Genomic DNA, 15,500 nt, shown 5'->3' on the forward strand with positions numbered 1-15,500 from the left:
AAGTGACCTGCTGTCACTAAAAGGTTTGGTGTATATCATGGATATTTCTGGTTGTCTGGCCTCTACTTTTTTGCATGTAAAACTAAATACCACCCCCTATAGACTAGATAACTTACTAAACGAACCCAGGACCAGACTGAGGGTAATGTTTGACCGCAGTCAGAATTTAGAAAAAAAAAAAGGTGGTTTGGGCAGATCTTTTCATGTTGTTGTTCGCGTTGTATTTTAAAACTTCACTTGTATCGCGAACGGACAAGCCGCATGTCTGACCTGAGAGCACAAGGTCCAGAACAAGGTTTCGTCGTAGCGGACGGCAGACACCCCCTCACAATGAGCTTCTGGCAGCCGTTCACTGAGCATTTCAGTGGCCTGTCCCACCGAGTTGGCTACGACTACTGCACCCGGTAGGCTCACCTCAAAACGACTTATGTGTGTAGGCGATATATACTGTACATGCATGTTTCTTCCTAGTACGCAACATGGGCCTACTAACAAAATTCCTAGTTGTTTATTCGGGTTTTTTCTTTAGCTTGGACATGATCATAGGTAATCTCACATTTGTGTCAACATTTACACGAAATTATAACGCCTGTGAATTATTAATGAAAATGTTCGAGAAACCAAAAGTCTCCGTGCCAATATGGAAACAATCCTAATAAAAAAACGTTCAATTTAACTATTTTGTGATAATTTGCAGTTATTCTCGATTTGAATTATACATATTTTAATTATATATAGTTCTAATTTATTATGTATAGCTGCAGTTGGATTAAACACAATACGCATATGATAATGTAATGTGTCGGACAGGGCTGTGAACAGTTCGTGGTTGACGAGTGATCCCGCTTCGCCAAGCTACGCGTTGTTGTCTGTTGTTTTGTGCGTTGACCGCCGCGCACGAGCAGATGTGGCTCCGGTCTCCAGCTCAACGTTGACGTAATGACGAAGGCTCCGAGCGAGCTGATTGGCCAACAAATATGCGCTGGGCAAGAAGGTGGGTTTCTGATTGGCTGAGCGCCACTCATGGCATCTTCCCTGCGGCTGGTCGTGTTGGGAGGCTTCATAGCGACACTGTGTGGTGTGGGAGCCATGTTGATGTTGCCCGATTCCGGATCAACTACTGCACTTTGGGTGTTCACATAGTCGTATTTAACACGGCCGACAGCCGGTGGTTATCGGAGAAGTGCGATGAAAAGTGAAGAGCACTGGATGAAAGCGTACCGTCGGATTCCGTTCACCGTTAATTCATAGCAAGTGAAGTTTGCTACGGCAAGTTACATTGTCTCCTCCTAGACAGCCAGCTAGCAACAGCTGCAGCACGGCTACAGGGGATGCGGTGTAGGGACCCGCTCCCTCTAACGTTGTCGCAACAAGGATTTTTTATATTATTTTTTTTCATTTGCTGCACATTGCCAACACGTGTGGGACTTAATGTGTTTTGGAGCAGGTCCGCGTTTTGCTACGGTAATGTTAGCTTGCTAACTTGCCTCTTTGTAAAGCCTGCTAGCTAGTAGCTAGTATGCTGACCATCAGTTTGTCTCACGACTAACATTTCCTGCGGAGTTTATCCTAACTTCTGGTTGCTTTCAGACAGCTCGCCTGTTTTGTTCGACCGTGGACTGTTTAAATGGACACCAAGTAGTCGAGCAGTGGAGATATGGCGCTTTATCGATGCTGCATGGGATGCTATCGATTCGCCTGTCCAACTTCCCAAGGCACGGTTAACTGGCTTGTAGCATAACTTTGACGTTCACTGTACCGTCACTCCGGTTCAGCAGAAAGCTAATTTGGTCGCTAGCTGTTGATACCGCCTCGCCATCAAGCTGGCGGCCCTCCGAGTAGAAGCGGAAGATAAGGAGCTGGGAGCGATGGCCTGGGTGTTGAAGATGGACGACGCCACCATCGAGTCGGGCTTGGTGCACGACTTTGATGCCAGCCTGTCGGGCATTGGGCAGGAGCTTGGGGCTGGCGCCTACAGTATGAGGTTAGAGAAAGCGCAACATGCATGCACAAATCTCCCTCACGTTGTATAGTTCTCTCTCGGTAAGCAGAGAACACAGTCCCATCGAACTGCCAGGTGGGTAAGTGTGTATCATTGGCCATCTTGACACGTGTGTGCAGTGGACTGCCATGCAGGTCCGTGCATCACTGGATCGTCTGTGGGTATTCCCTTTCTTTCCACTGAAGACGGTCGCACCTTTGTTTTAGGATTTGGAATGGGGACAAGCGGTGGGGTTGTCATGATCCTGGAACACACACACACCTCTTGTATTCTGCAAGCATGACCTGTGTTGCAAAGTCACTGCATCATAGTGGTTGTGAGTGACAATGCAGGGCGACGAGAGCCGTATACAGACCTGTTCAACAATGACCAGAGCAGTAAGGGGCTGCTCAGTCACACACACACACACACACACACACACACACACACACACACACACACACACACACACACACACACACACTGTGATGACATCATCTGATCTATGTCCACCAACGATTTTAGGCCGTCAACAGATCTCAAACTAAGACATAATTACGGTATCTAACCTGTTAATGGTACAGGATTCCCTAGCAAGGCAGCAATGCAATGAAATCACTAATTTCTAATCATGCATGCTGCCAGATTGTCTCAGAGTAGATGGTCACATGATCTCTGTATGTAAGCTGCAGCCCGGATCACATGGCCATGAGAGAAAGTGATGTTTTTCTAGCTGTTGGCTGTCAGGTGCTTTTGGTTATGTTTTTTTTAAGATATTAAGGGTTCCCAGAAGTGTGTGTGTGTAGGGGGGGGGGGGGGGGGGGGGGCTTGGATTCTCGGAGGCACAACTGCCTTATCAGCAGCCACCTTACGGCCCCTGGCGTTCGGGGGAGTGTTTATCTGGCCGCTGACGTAAAGGCGTGCACATGTCTGGGAGCAAACAGTGTTGCTCTCGCCGTAGCCTTGGGGACTTGTGCATGTCTTCTGAAGAGTTTGACACCAGTTATATAAGTTTGTTCCATGGCTATGGCCTTCCTCTATAGCCATACATCTTAGATTAGCATGAGGTTGTTTTGCACAGCATAGCATCAAGTGCATTTAGGCGTAAATGTGCGGTGAAAAGAATGCCTAATAAAATATGGATGTGTGCGTGCGGTGGAAGGGCTGTCTGGGGTGGGGGTGACGGCGTTGGGGAGGGTCAGCAGCTGGTGGGGACAGTAGGAACGGAATGTCTTGCTGTCAGAGTTGGCTCCTCGGATTTCAGGAGGAAGATGCTGTTTTCTGAGCAGCAGTTCTACTGCACCCACCACCAAGCTCACCCGCCACACAGAAGGTAGCCTGATCGAGGAGAATGGGGACCTGCCGCTGTTTTATATCCGGGTCCGCGCAAGTGGTTGAATACCGAGGATTCCTCCGATTGGTTGCGTCTCTGATTGGAGGTCTGCTTCATGTCGCACCAGGCTGGAGGGGGGGAGGGGGGGGGGGGGGGGGTCCGGCTCAAATTCCACTTTGCACATAATTAATAGGTGACTCTTTACAGCAAAGCCACAGACGTACACAGTTCAGAGAACCACCAAGCCTACGCAAACCTCACGTGCGTAAACACGCGCACACAAACGGCAGCACACACAAACCCTCACGTACACATAGCCCGCGCATACGAAATAACCTGCACATGCACAAATCCACACATACAACAAAACCTTTCATCCACATGATGGGAGTCCCGGCCTGACACTCCTACAGCCTTTGTCGGGGTGAACTAAGGACTGAGTGTGTGTGGCCTGAGGATGTTTTGTTCTTGGCTCGTTAAAGACACCTTACAACAAGACACTGATTCATCACTGTTTAGCTTAACTCCTCATGTTTTCCTCAGCCAATGGGTCTAAATTAATTTCTACCATCCCATTATATCTTTGGTGTTGGTTATTTTCTTCTTTGAGTTGGTTAGTTGACCTGTAACTCTGATGGTTGAAATCTGACATCAGCGTGCGTGTGCTTGCGTTTATCATTTCCAAATTCCCATGTGATAAGCAGTAAGAGCGGTGCTTGTGGCTAATGTGTATAATAATCATAATAATCATATCTCATACAAGTATTATCAAACAAGGGTTAATTTTTTGGGGTTTCAAAAAAACCTACAGTGGGATCCCCAAAACTCTATGTAGACTAAAAACAATGGCTGTACTGCACCTAAATAGGCATTTCTACCTGTTTCGCTCCCTCACTCTGCCGCCCTCTCTCTCCCACTGCAGCGACGTGCTCGCTCTCCCCATCTTCAAGCAGGAGGACTCCAGCCTGCCCGACGACGTTGAGACCAAAAACCTGCCATTCCAGTATGTGCTCTGTGCCGCCACGTCGCCTGCCGTCAAACTGCACGACGAGACCCTCACATACCTCAACCAAGGTGTGTGTGTGTGTGTGTGTGTGTGTGTGTGTGTGTGTGTGTGTGTGTGTGTGTGTGTGTGTGTGTGTGTGTGTGTGTGTGTGTGTGTGTGTGTGTGTGTGTGTGTGTGTGTGTGTGTGTGTGTGTGTGTGTGTGTTAATGAGCAGGAGTGGAGGGAGTAAAACACCCTCACTGAGCCCAGACTATCGTGCCAGCATGAGAGAGAAACCTGTTCTTCCTGTTTGAGCTGACTCGCGTGCAGGACTCACCACATCCATGTCCAGAGTTAGTTGTAATACAAAGGAGACAGTTTGAATTTGCAATGGTAGGCTATTCTGTGTACGCCACCATTTTAACTCTAGCTTAATCTAAAAGTGTTTGTTCAGTGTAGGACATGGCTTTTTAGGAGAGGGGAGCAGAGAATGTCTGCCTCTATTACTGAGCCGTTAACACTACCATTCCTGCTGTTCTGAATGTGGATGGTAGAGGGTTGTCTGCTCCAACTGCTTTTTGATGTTTCCCCCAGTGATTGGGCATAAAAGAAGCAATGTTCTGAACTCCACGACCCGTAATTGGCCCCGACACCTGATTGGATGCTTGTTGAAGTCCATTTATAAGCACAAGCAAGCGAGCGCAGTTTCCTTGCTGTTTGACATCATCACGCCGCTTTGATCCCCCATGGGGTGCTACTGCTGTGCTATAGTTAAACCCAATGGAACATCACTGCCTGGACCACAGCTGTTGTGTCATCCATTGATTGTCTACGTCAGCGGTTCTCAAATGGTTGGCGGTGACCCATTTGTGGGTCACTGGCCTATTTCTTTTGCTTTAAATGTTTTTGTCGTGACTTTGCTTGCAGGACCCATTTTATGCTCAATGCATTGCGATTTTTTTTTTTTTATTGAATGATGTCAGTTTGAGCTAGTCTTGGTCAAGGTTGGACGGAGTATAGTGTTTAGTTTTTCTCAGCCTCCCGTCGTGGGACAGCAGGCCCGAGTGAAGGAAGCTGTGTGTTGTGACTAACCCCCTCAACAGAAGTTCAAGTCCTGTTGTTTTTTCCACTTTTTTTGAGTCCTTTTTGTTGCGTTCAGAGTTTTAGCCAAATGTTAATTTCAAGCGTCTCTTCCTCCATCCTGTTCTGTCTCTGTCTCTCCGTCTCCGTTTCTCCCTCAGGCCAGTCTTACGAGGTGCGCATGTTGGACAACAGGAAGCCAGGGGAGTTACCTGAGATACACAACAAGATGGTTAAGGTAAGGCCAACCCGCAGGGAGAGGAACGCCTACCGATAGATAACCAGTGTAGTTCTTTACTAAGCGTGTGTGTGTGTGTGTGTGTGTGTGTGTGTGTGTAGAGCACGGTGCGCGTGGTGTTCCATGACCGCCGGCTGCAGTACACGGAGCACCAACAGCTGGAGGGCTGGAAGTGGAATCGCCCCGGCGACCGTCTCCTTGACATCGGTAAGACTGCGCCCTTTGTTGTTGTTTGTCATCAACGCTGTTTCTCATTGTGGCGGGTTCTCCCAGTCAAGTTTTCTCCATCTGTTTTCAGCCATGAAATGGGGGCTGTATGGCAGAATTTGTCCCCTGCAGTATTTTGTTGTTTGGTCAAGGTGTGTGTGTGTGTGTGTGTGTGTGTGTGTGTGTGTGTGTGTGTGTGTGTGTGTGTGTGTGTGTGTGTGTGTGTGTGTGTGTGTGTGTGTGTGTGTGTGTGTGTGTGTGTGTGTGTGTGTGTGTGTGCCTCAGACATCCCCATGTCGGTGGGTATCGTAGAGCCCAAGACGAACCCCTCCCAGTTGAATGCTGCAGAGTTCCTCTGGGACATCAACAAGAGAACCTCTGTTTTTGTACAGGTTCGTACCCACACAGAAACAAGATGGCACCCGTTGTGTAATTGCTCATAATTATGGCATCGTATAATCTCACGTATAATCTACACGGAACAATTACATCTAGACCATTAAGCGTTGTGAGACAGTTCATAGCGGTGCGTATTGAGCCAAAGATATCCGACCAAGAGTCTTTGCCAGAATGTTTGCTCTTCCTTATCTCTAGCAGAGTCGGGAACCTCCCTGAACTTGACTTCACACTTGTAAACCAACGCTACAATGCAGTTAATAAAGGAACTATCCATGTGTTCAACCCCAGTAAAGATACTGCTTCTGTCTGTGAAGTTGGGGGGCAAATGGCAAATTATAAAATGAAGAGGGGCATGTCCCCCACTACACTCGCCCACAGTGCTTATTCTGTGTGTGTGTGTGTGTGTGTGTGTGTGTGTGTGTGTGCAGGTACACTGCATCAGCACAGAGTTCACCCCCAGGAAGCACGGCGGGGAGAAGGGGGTGCCCTTCCGGATCCAGATAGACACCTTCGCCCCCGGAGAGGCGGCCGACTACACGGAGCACCTGCACTCCTCCTCCTGCCAGATCAAAGTCTTCAAGGTACGCCCCACGCACGGAGCCACTTCCTGTAGAAAGAGGGGGGGGGGGGGGGGGATTCAAGATTCAAGCATCTTTTGTCTGTCAAATACAGGATATACAGAGAAACGGATAACGTAATAAACGGAAGCAACAAAACTTTTGTTGAAAGAGGCGATGCGATTTGCTATAGTGGTAGTGTAGTTGTAGTGTAACAAAACAAGCGTCTGTGTGTGGTCGGTTGTAGCAGTTGTTCAAGCCACACACCACCTTGTGGCAGGTTACTGGGCTCCTCCAACAACCACGTGGTGGCTGTTGTTGATGAATAAACTGGTTTATTGAAGCGGTGCGAGAGTGTGTGTGTGTGTGTGTGTCTGTGTGTGCTGATTTAACCTTTGTGCCTTGATGAGGGTATGCACCACGGGTGTGCAGCCTCGCCCAGAATACAAGTCCAGTCTTCCCGTCTAGGCCCGGGTGATCAGTTCTCACTGTCCTGCTGGATTGGGGGAAGAGGATTTGTGTCAGTCTCTTTGTTCTCGCTGCGTGACTGCAAAGGCGCTTGCTTGAGCGCAACAGCAGAGGAGAGTGTAGTTCCACCAGGACGTTCGCAAAACACACTAATCTCTGCCGAGCCCTACTATCCTGAGCTGAGCTGTTACCAAACCATGCAGCGAGGCTTCCCCTCAGGAGGCTCTCTACGAAGCTCCGGAGTCGGACTAAAGGAACCTCGGGGAAGACGCTTGTCACGGCAACAGTGACCGGTCAGCCACTTCCTCCTGGTAGGCCTCCTCACGTGGTCTGAGGTCAGGCCTTCTCACCGAGGTCTGAAAAGATAACATCAGATCCACATAATAAATGGTCGCAGTCTTGAGCACTATTCAGGGTGAGGTGGTCAAAGGTGTGTCCGCCCGGCCGGACCACCTGGAGCCTAGCCGTCAGGAGGTCCAGGATCCCGGAACACAGGGGGGTGTTCAGTCCCAGCTCCATTAGCTAGCTAACTCTGTCGGTGACATGGGAGTAGGAGCTGGACACCGTGGATCTGTTACTACCGGTATGCAACCTGAGGCTGGGTCCGTGAAACGAGGGATCAGGGCTTGATCTGCTTCGAAGCATTTCCTGGCCTCAGAGGTGAGGGCCACCAGTGGGTGGTCGTTCAAGCTGGCTGGAGAAGAGTTTTGGGGAGGTGAGAGGTTGAATGGTGTGGTGAAGCTCGCCCGGACATGCAGTCTGGACCCGCAGCTGTCCTCGACGTGGTGCTTGGTCACAGACGGTATGTGCTCATCCCCAGCGGTTGAACTCTCCAGCTGCGCTACCGTGGTTATAATTAGCCGGCAAGCCTCAAAAGGAGTTCATGTCGTCAGTCAGGGAGGCAACTGCACTCAGCCTGCCCCTCAAGGCTGTTGGAGTCCGTAGACCCGGCCGCCGTAGGCGTCTGGTGTCGCGCTGCTTAATCTGTGACTCCACTCAACGTGTTTGTTTACTTCCTCTCTTCCCCCCCCCCCAGCCAAAGGGAGCAGACCGGAAGCAGAAGACTGACAGGGAGAAGATGGAGAAGCGCACAGCACTAGAGAAGGAGAAGTACCAGCCATCCTACGATACCACTATCCTGTCAGAGGTCAGTCTGTTGCCTTGTTTGGTTGTTATTGATTTATTTCCAGCACATTGTTTGAAAGTGGTAAGACAAGGATTTCAGTGGAGAAAAAAGTGTAGGACTTAAATTGAATCATTGTACATCCAGAAAGGGAGTTTGCAGGGTTAACGTTTGCTTACGATGAGCCACTTGACTTGCAGAGCTGCGTTAGCCTAGCTTCTGCTCATGTGAGGGGAATGCACTTTAACTACATCCCAACGTCTTTCAATGTGTTCGTGTTCGTCGCCCAGAACGAGTGTCCGTAAGGACACAATGATAATCATAAGGAGTTGTGTTTGTTAGACTACCTGATGCAAAGCTTGCACAAACTTTATTTTTAGCCGCTTCTGAACAGGTGCTAGGCTACTCTGCCTCTGCAAGTCAATAGTAGTGGCCAAAAACCAAAGCGTACCCGGCAAACGTTCCTTCTGGAGGCACAATGAGGGCTTTGCAATCAAACAACTTGACTTAATCTTGGTAATACAGGCAAACACCAGTTTACAGATGTCTTGGCGTATGTGTGTTTGTGATGAGCACTGTAGGTTTCAGAAACGATCAAACACATCCTCATGCATGGATGCCGTATAGGGTGTGCATCTCACAAGTTGACGGCTTTTGTACAAAAAAAACAAAAACTTGAGTTCATAGTTGTGGCTGCATCCTGTCACCTGACCCCCTTCATGCAGTCCAACGCAACATGTGCCCTGGACCTTCTACTGAGTATGTGTGTCCCTGGCTCCTCCCAGATGAGGCTGGAGCCCATCATTGAGGACGCGGCGGACCACGAGCTCAAGAAGTCCAGCAAGCGGACTCTCCCGGCCGACTGTGGCGACTCGCTGGCCAAGCGGGGCAGTGTAAGCTCTTCCCTTTGCTCTCCTTCTTTCTTCCTTTCTTTTTTCTATTTTATTGTCCGTCTGTCATTCACCTCTCCACTCCTCCCTCCCTCCCCCGTTCCCCGAGCCGCTGGGCGTCCCACTCCCCCGATCGTGGGCAGGTTTTGACGTCTCTGTGAGAGTGTGAACGTGAAGGAAACGGCTGTGTGTTTTCTTTCAGTGTTCCCCGTGGCCGGACAACGCCTATGTCAGCACAAACCAGGCAGCTACCCCCTCCTTCACCTCCTCCCCCCTCTCCACCTACACAGCCTCCTCGGTGCCAGACAGGTGAGTGGGTGTAGCTTAGGTGTTATCTTCAGGTAAAAATTGCATTGTAAATAGCATGGACGTCAAAATGCATTTTATGTTGTATGTTATTATAGACACAACACGTGTGTGTGTGTGTGTGTGTGTGTGTGTGTGTGTGTGTGTGTGTGTGTGTGTGTGTGTGTGTGTGTGTGTGTGTGTGTGTGTGTGTGTGTGTGTGTGTGTGTGTGTGTGTGTGTGTGTCACCTTAAAAGAGGTTGGGCTGGAGGGCAAGAGCGTGTGGGTGTGTGTGCGTCATCATGCTTTGACCTTATCGTTTGGCGTGTCTCTGGATCCGCTCCAGCGGTTGGCTGGCTCCCTCTAGACACTCGTCTCTTTCTCTCCCGTTGTGTTGCAGCGAATCTTCGTCCCCCAACCACCAGGCCGACCCGGTCAGCAATGTCAACACAGAGGTGTGTGTGTGGCGTATATTTTTCCCTGTGGTAAACATTGGGTGTGAAGTTCCAAATGGTGTGTGTGTGTGTGTGGGGTTCAGTGGACGTGTGTGTGTGTGTGTGGGGTTCAGTGGACGTGTGTGTGTGTGTGTGTGTGGTTCAGTGGACGTGTGTGTGGGGTTCAGTGGACGTGTGTGTGTGTGTGTGTGGGGTTCAGTGGACGTGTGTGTGTGGTTCAGTGGACGTGTGTGTGTGTGGTTCAGTGGACGTGTGTGTGTGTGGTTCAGTGGACGTGTGTGTGTGTGTGGTTCAGTGGACGTGTGTGTGTGTGTGGTTCAGTGGACGTGTGTGGTTCAGTGGACGTGTGTGTGTGTGGTTCAGTGGACGTGTGTGGTTCAGTGGACGTGTGTGTGTGTGGTTCAGTGGACGTGTGGGTGTGGTTCAGTGGACGTTTGGGTGTGGTTCAGTGGACGTGTGGTTGTGGTTCAGTGGACGTGTGTGTGTGTGGTTGTGGTTCAGTGGACGTGTGTGTGTGTGTATACTGATGGTTCAGTGGACGTGTGTGTGTGTGTATACTGATGGTTCAGTGGACGTGTGTGTGTGTGTTGATGGTTCAGTGGACGTGTGTGTGTGTGTGTGTGTGTATACTGATGGTTCCTCCTCTCCCTCCGTTGCAGCAGCTCAGCCCAACGGCCTCCATCCAGGACGCCCAGAAGTGGCTCCTAAAGAACCGCTTCAACTCCTATGCGCGCCTCTTCTCCCACTTCTCAGGTATAGGCTGACACTGAGGCACCGCTGCTGGAACAGGTTGATAATGGGGGATCGGGGGATGTCGCCCATACAGAGATGGGAGGGCAACAACCCAAGATATTATACTTTGGCCTTCTATTTGATTTATATGTCAATTCTGGCCCATAAGGTGATTTTAGGTCATCATGGACTAAGTTTACATTCAGGGCATATAGCAGACACTTTCATCATAAGCGATTTGTCAGAAGAAAGATAAACAACAATATATTGCTTTCGGTACAGTAAGGATGTTCTATGAGTGAGTGTGATTGTAAGTGCCAAGCACTTACAATCACTAGGTTAACCCATTCCCTGTATACAACAAAGAGAGCTAGGATAAGATGCTACACAATGCTAGGTACTATTTTTAAGTGCCAGGACGTACAACATACAATAAGTGCGTACATTAAGTGCCAGGACGTACAAGTACAACATACAATAAGTGCGTACATTAAGTCCAAGGACATACAACATGCAAAAGAGTGGTGTTTGTAGGAGAGTTGCTAAGTACTATGTTTAAGTGCCAGCTTTAGCAGGAGTTAGCAGGAGAAACCTTCCTCTACAGGAGCTTATTGTGGTAATGTGACTCCATCTTCCTCTCCACTCCCTCCTCCTGCTCCAGGTTCCGATTTGTTGAAGCTCACCCGGGACGACCTGGTCCAGATATGTGGGGCCGCCGACGGCATCAGGCTCTTTAATGCACTTAAATCCAGGTGTGTTACTTAATCATGACGGTTTTATCATTCAACACTTTATTTATGTTTACGGTTCCCTAAACAATGTCCGTCTGTCGTCCTGTGCCTGCAGGTCAGTGCGTCCCAGGCTGACTCTGTACGTCTGCCAGGAGGCGCTGATTGAGAGCCCCCTGCTGGAGAGACGTGGCAACAGCGAGAACGGGGAGCCCGGCAGCCCCTCCAGCCTCTACGGTACTAGTCTCTGTGTCTACTAGTCTCTGTGTCTACTAGTCTCTGTGTCTACTAGTCTCTGTGTCTACTAGTCTGTGTCTACTAGTCTGTGTGTCTACTAGTCTGTGTGTCTACTAGTCTGTGTGTCTACTAGTCTTTGTGTCTACTAGTCTTTGTGTCTACTAGTCTGTGTGTCTACTAGTCTCTGTGTCTACTAGTCTGTGTCTACTAGTCTCTGTGTCTACTAGTGTCTGGTTCTCACTCAAACCCTCCGTGGTGTTACAACTGGGCCCACAACCTTTTCTGTAAATTTTATGGTCTTTTTATTCTTATCTCCAAATATATTTATGCCTTTTTTGTTGTTATAACTAACAGGACTGTAATAATAGTGACAAATTTGTTATAACAATTTAATCTACAAATCGTTGTGCTTTGACACCTGCATTCCCTATCTGGGAGTATTATGTCGTACTATGCTGTTATTATAGTAGTTATAGCACATATCGGTGCTCGGGAAAATATAAGTACTGTGTGGTCCTGTTTCAAATAAATGTAACAGGAGTTGCGTGTGTGTTTGTGTGTGCGCAGTGTACCACGCTCTCTACCTAGAGGACTTGACCGCAGCAGAGCTGATTCGCAAGATGGCGTCTGTGTGCAACCTTCCCCTCTGCACCATCAACCAGGTGTACCGCCAGGGCCCCACTGGCATACACATACTGCTCAGTGACCAGGTACACACACACACACACACACACACACACATTTGCATCTGATGAAATCGCCCCTCCCCATCTACGCTGTGGTTGCGTTCCTGTTCTGCTGCTACTGACGGACAAGCCCTCTGAAAGTTCTCATCGCTGATTCTCCGTCCTTCTCTCCAGATGGTGTACAACCTCCCTGACGAGAGCTGCTTTCTGATCTGCTCTCTTAAAGGTAAGGCCAACGCATGCTCAGAGACCAGCAGCACTGGAAGACTCTTCCAAAGGAGGATGCTTGCTATTTTGAACCCACTTCTGTATGGGATGTGTATTGGATAGAATTCTCTCTCACTGGGAACATCGTCTCTCTCCCTCCCCCAGACGACCTCGGCGAGGGTCTCCATCTGATCCTGAAGTAGCGCCATGAAGAGATGTCATCACCAACCACTCCACCCTCTTGTTTTATGAGCAGAAGCTGTTCTTGCTCCTTCTCCTCTCCATGGTACTGTCTCTCTCTCTCCCCCTCTAAATGTTCAGATTGCTAGGTGGAAGACAGCAACTGGGCGAAGACGTGTAAATGTTGGAATCTGACATGGGTGTGTCTGTTGTTTCATATTGAAAACACTATTGACAAGAGAGACGGGAGGGGAGGGGGGAGCCCTCGGGATGAGAAGTGTGGGTGAGCGGGCAAGGTTTAATTTAATGCCTTTTTGTTTTTCTTTTGTTTCGGTTTTTGTACGGACTCCTGTGTTCAGAGAAAGAGAGGGGGGTGATGAGTGAAGAATTGATGGGGACTGGGTTGGGGGGAATACTCCTATTCAGCGACCCATGCACTAGGCCAGTATATTGATGTTCTGCACTGCTGGACCGCTTGCTTACCTTGGTTGTGGGAGCCCCCCCCAGGCTCTGGTCTCTACATGCCCCACGAGCTGTGGTCCCAAACAGGTGGCTACGGTGTCGGCATTGTAGTGAAACAACTTTTTTGTTGATAAATGTTTCCAGTGTGGATGTTGTCACTGACGCTCAAAAAAAAGTGTTTTTATTTTGATTTTTATTGTTTATAAAAGGTCAGAATGTGCCGATATCATGTTCTTGTTGTCATGTGGAAAGTAGTCTCGTAAATCAGACTCTGGATAAATATATTAAGTCTAATGGCAGACAAGCTCGAATCTGGGTGAACGGGTGTTTCATTTTATTTTTCGCTTCCCATTTATTTTCGACCAATCGTGTGGCTGGGGATGTGCAGACGTGCGTTACATGGAACTGGTCTATATTATAAAGAACACAATCGGCGGAACCACAACACAATTGATCTGGCTGTGCAGTCCAAGATTCTGCACTTCTGCATCCCAGAATATGCGTAAGATGCCCTAGTGTTTGCCTTTTCCACTTGAATCTCTTAAATTATCTTTTTTTTTTTTGCTACGCTTTTATTGTTTTTAGTTGATGGATCTCATAATTGGGAGGCAATCTCTTATATGTTTGTGTGACAACACATTGTTTCTGGTGCCATTTGCGTTTGGTCCATGCCCACGTACATAACTACCTACACACCCATAACATACACCTGTTACCACCTCTGTTTGCAGTGGTGAGCTAGAAAATATTTATGGGCATCATATACATTATGCCTTCTGGGATTGTGGCCATAACCTTTGAGGATGTTAGTTTTATAACTGCTAGAGGAACGGTTCTAAAGTTAATCTAATAAAAAAAATCATAGGAGACACGATACGAAACGCCTATACAAAACCTACAATGAAACGGACCAAACAGGTTTTAGATAGCACCGTCTGTAGGGTGTAAACACTAGACAGTGTCTCACACAGCGGGGGGTAGCTGGGAGTGTAGCTGGGAGCATATGGCGCTTTAACAGCTAGAGTAGGGTCTGGAGTTGCTTTTTTGTACTGCATGTAGAATATAATGGGAGGCTTAACGGCGGCATCTACATTCACTAGCATCTGTCTGTGTTTGATACAGGTGGCCAATAGGCAGGGGCGTTGTGTGCGTGTATCAAGAGTTGTACATGAAAAAAAATAAGATGGGGGGCGTTCTTCCATGTGTCACTCTCACCTCGGCATTAAAGAACTATTTACATGGAGCCCTTCTCTTGAAACATGTCCCCTGCCCTTTCAGGAAAACCTTGTCTTGGGAGAATGTTTGCGGGTCATTTTTAGTGCTTTTAGTTTATATTTAGGTTCTTGGTATCCTTGAAGTGGACTTGTCATCAGGGTAGCTCTCCACCGCCATGATACGTGCCCCCACCACCCCCTGAATGGTAGGTTGGCATGGTAACGGGTTAGTTTGTGTAGTAAAGTGCGGGAGGGTGGATCTAAACCGAGTAGGCTTAGCACCAAGCAAATACATGCACACATCAGTACTCCTGTGACCACAACTTCACATGTTTCATTCGTTGGCATGTTCGATGGGAGGATCGAGAGGTCGAAGTTGATCCCTATATAATCTGGTGTCATCTCACCACCTATGAAAGTGGACGTTTTTGTTCTGGGTTAGGCATGTGCAGGGATATGAGGTCCACTGATGCGTTGTATATCAAAAATGACTGAAAATATAGTTTAGTGAGGTCCCCTGGTTCTAGGCCGACTGTGGGAAGCCGTTACGATGCCCTCTGAGCCTGGCCTCCGTCCCTGTGCATGTCTGAGACACCAGGAGAGAGGGGGCAACCCGGCGATGTACTGCCCGAGGTCAACGAGGACGCTTCTCAGCACAGTACCGTATGCTGGAGATGTACACCTGTGCTGGAAAATAAATGATTTCATACATTTTGCCTTTCTGCCTCTTTATTAACTATGCAACACAATGGGAATTCTATAATTTTTCAGTGTCTATATTTTCGTCGTTTATTTTATCCTGCGCCAGACCGATGTTGTAAGACATTTCCTCCGCCGACAAGCCTATTTTAAAAGCAAGCAATTGTTCAATTTGATGAAATAACGGCCACACAAACACCATGGCAACTAATGTGTCCAAACTTATACACAGAATCTGCAGTTTTCTGACAGACGGGTCCAGACATATTTTGATAAACATAAACACCGGAAACCGCCGTGGCCCCTGGTGATTCTGCGCAGTGCGCTCCTCCAGCGCGCTTGACGACGTCTGAC

At 48.5% G+C, this 15,500-nt stretch overlaps 1 protein-coding gene across 8 annotated transcripts; it reads left to right on the forward strand.

Annotated features, from left to right (window-relative positions):
- The first annotated feature begins 130 nt into the window (after positions 1 to 130).
- On the forward strand, positions 131 to 15,410 carry ubp1 (upstream binding protein 1). 8 transcript variants are annotated; one of them, XM_056582849.1, is made up of 16 exons: positions 131 to 404; positions 4,237 to 4,388; positions 5,541 to 5,617; positions 5,719 to 5,824; positions 6,110 to 6,216; positions 6,652 to 6,804; positions 8,285 to 8,395; positions 9,097 to 9,264; positions 9,464 to 9,570; positions 9,947 to 10,001; positions 10,664 to 10,754; positions 11,395 to 11,485; positions 11,580 to 11,704; positions 12,266 to 12,408; positions 12,559 to 12,610; positions 12,757 to 15,410. In XM_056582849.1, the coding sequence occupies exons 1-16, from the start codon at positions 262 to 264 to the stop codon at positions 12,792 to 12,794; spliced, it is 1,719 nt and encodes a 572-aa protein (XP_056438824.1). In that variant the 5' UTR covers positions 131 to 261; the 3' UTR covers positions 12,795 to 15,410. The 8 variants fall into 8 exon arrangements, with proteins under 8 accessions (XP_056438824.1, XP_056438823.1, XP_056438825.1 ...); XM_056582848.1 differs by having other exon boundaries at positions 134 to 404; positions 10,661 to 10,754; XM_056582850.1 differs by having other exon boundaries at positions 139 to 404; positions 10,661 to 10,754; positions 11,580 to 11,698.
- Positions 15,411 to 15,500: the final 90 nt, after the last annotated feature.

Source organism: Gadus chalcogrammus, chromosome 22 (assembly GCF_026213295.1).
Source record: "Gadus chalcogrammus isolate NIFS_2021 chromosome 22, NIFS_Gcha_1.0, whole genome shotgun sequence".
In the NCBI taxonomy this organism is placed as follows: domain Eukaryota; kingdom Metazoa; phylum Chordata; class Actinopteri; order Gadiformes; family Gadidae; genus Gadus; species Gadus chalcogrammus.

Excerpts from the sequence above, each read along its gene's own strand:
- ubp1 (XM_056582848.1), top strand. The coding sequence starts at position 262 with ATGTCTGACCTGAGAGCACAAGGTCCAGAACAAGGTTTCGTCGTAGCG. Across the intron at positions 4,389-5,540 it reads CCTCACATACCTCAACCAAG|GCCAGTCTTACGAGGTGCGC; the intron begins GTGTGTGTGTGT and ends TTTCTCCCTCAG. Across the intron at positions 12,409-12,558 it reads ACATACTGCTCAGTGACCAG|ATGGTGTACAACCTCCCTGA; the intron begins GTACACACACAC and ends CCTTCTCTCCAG.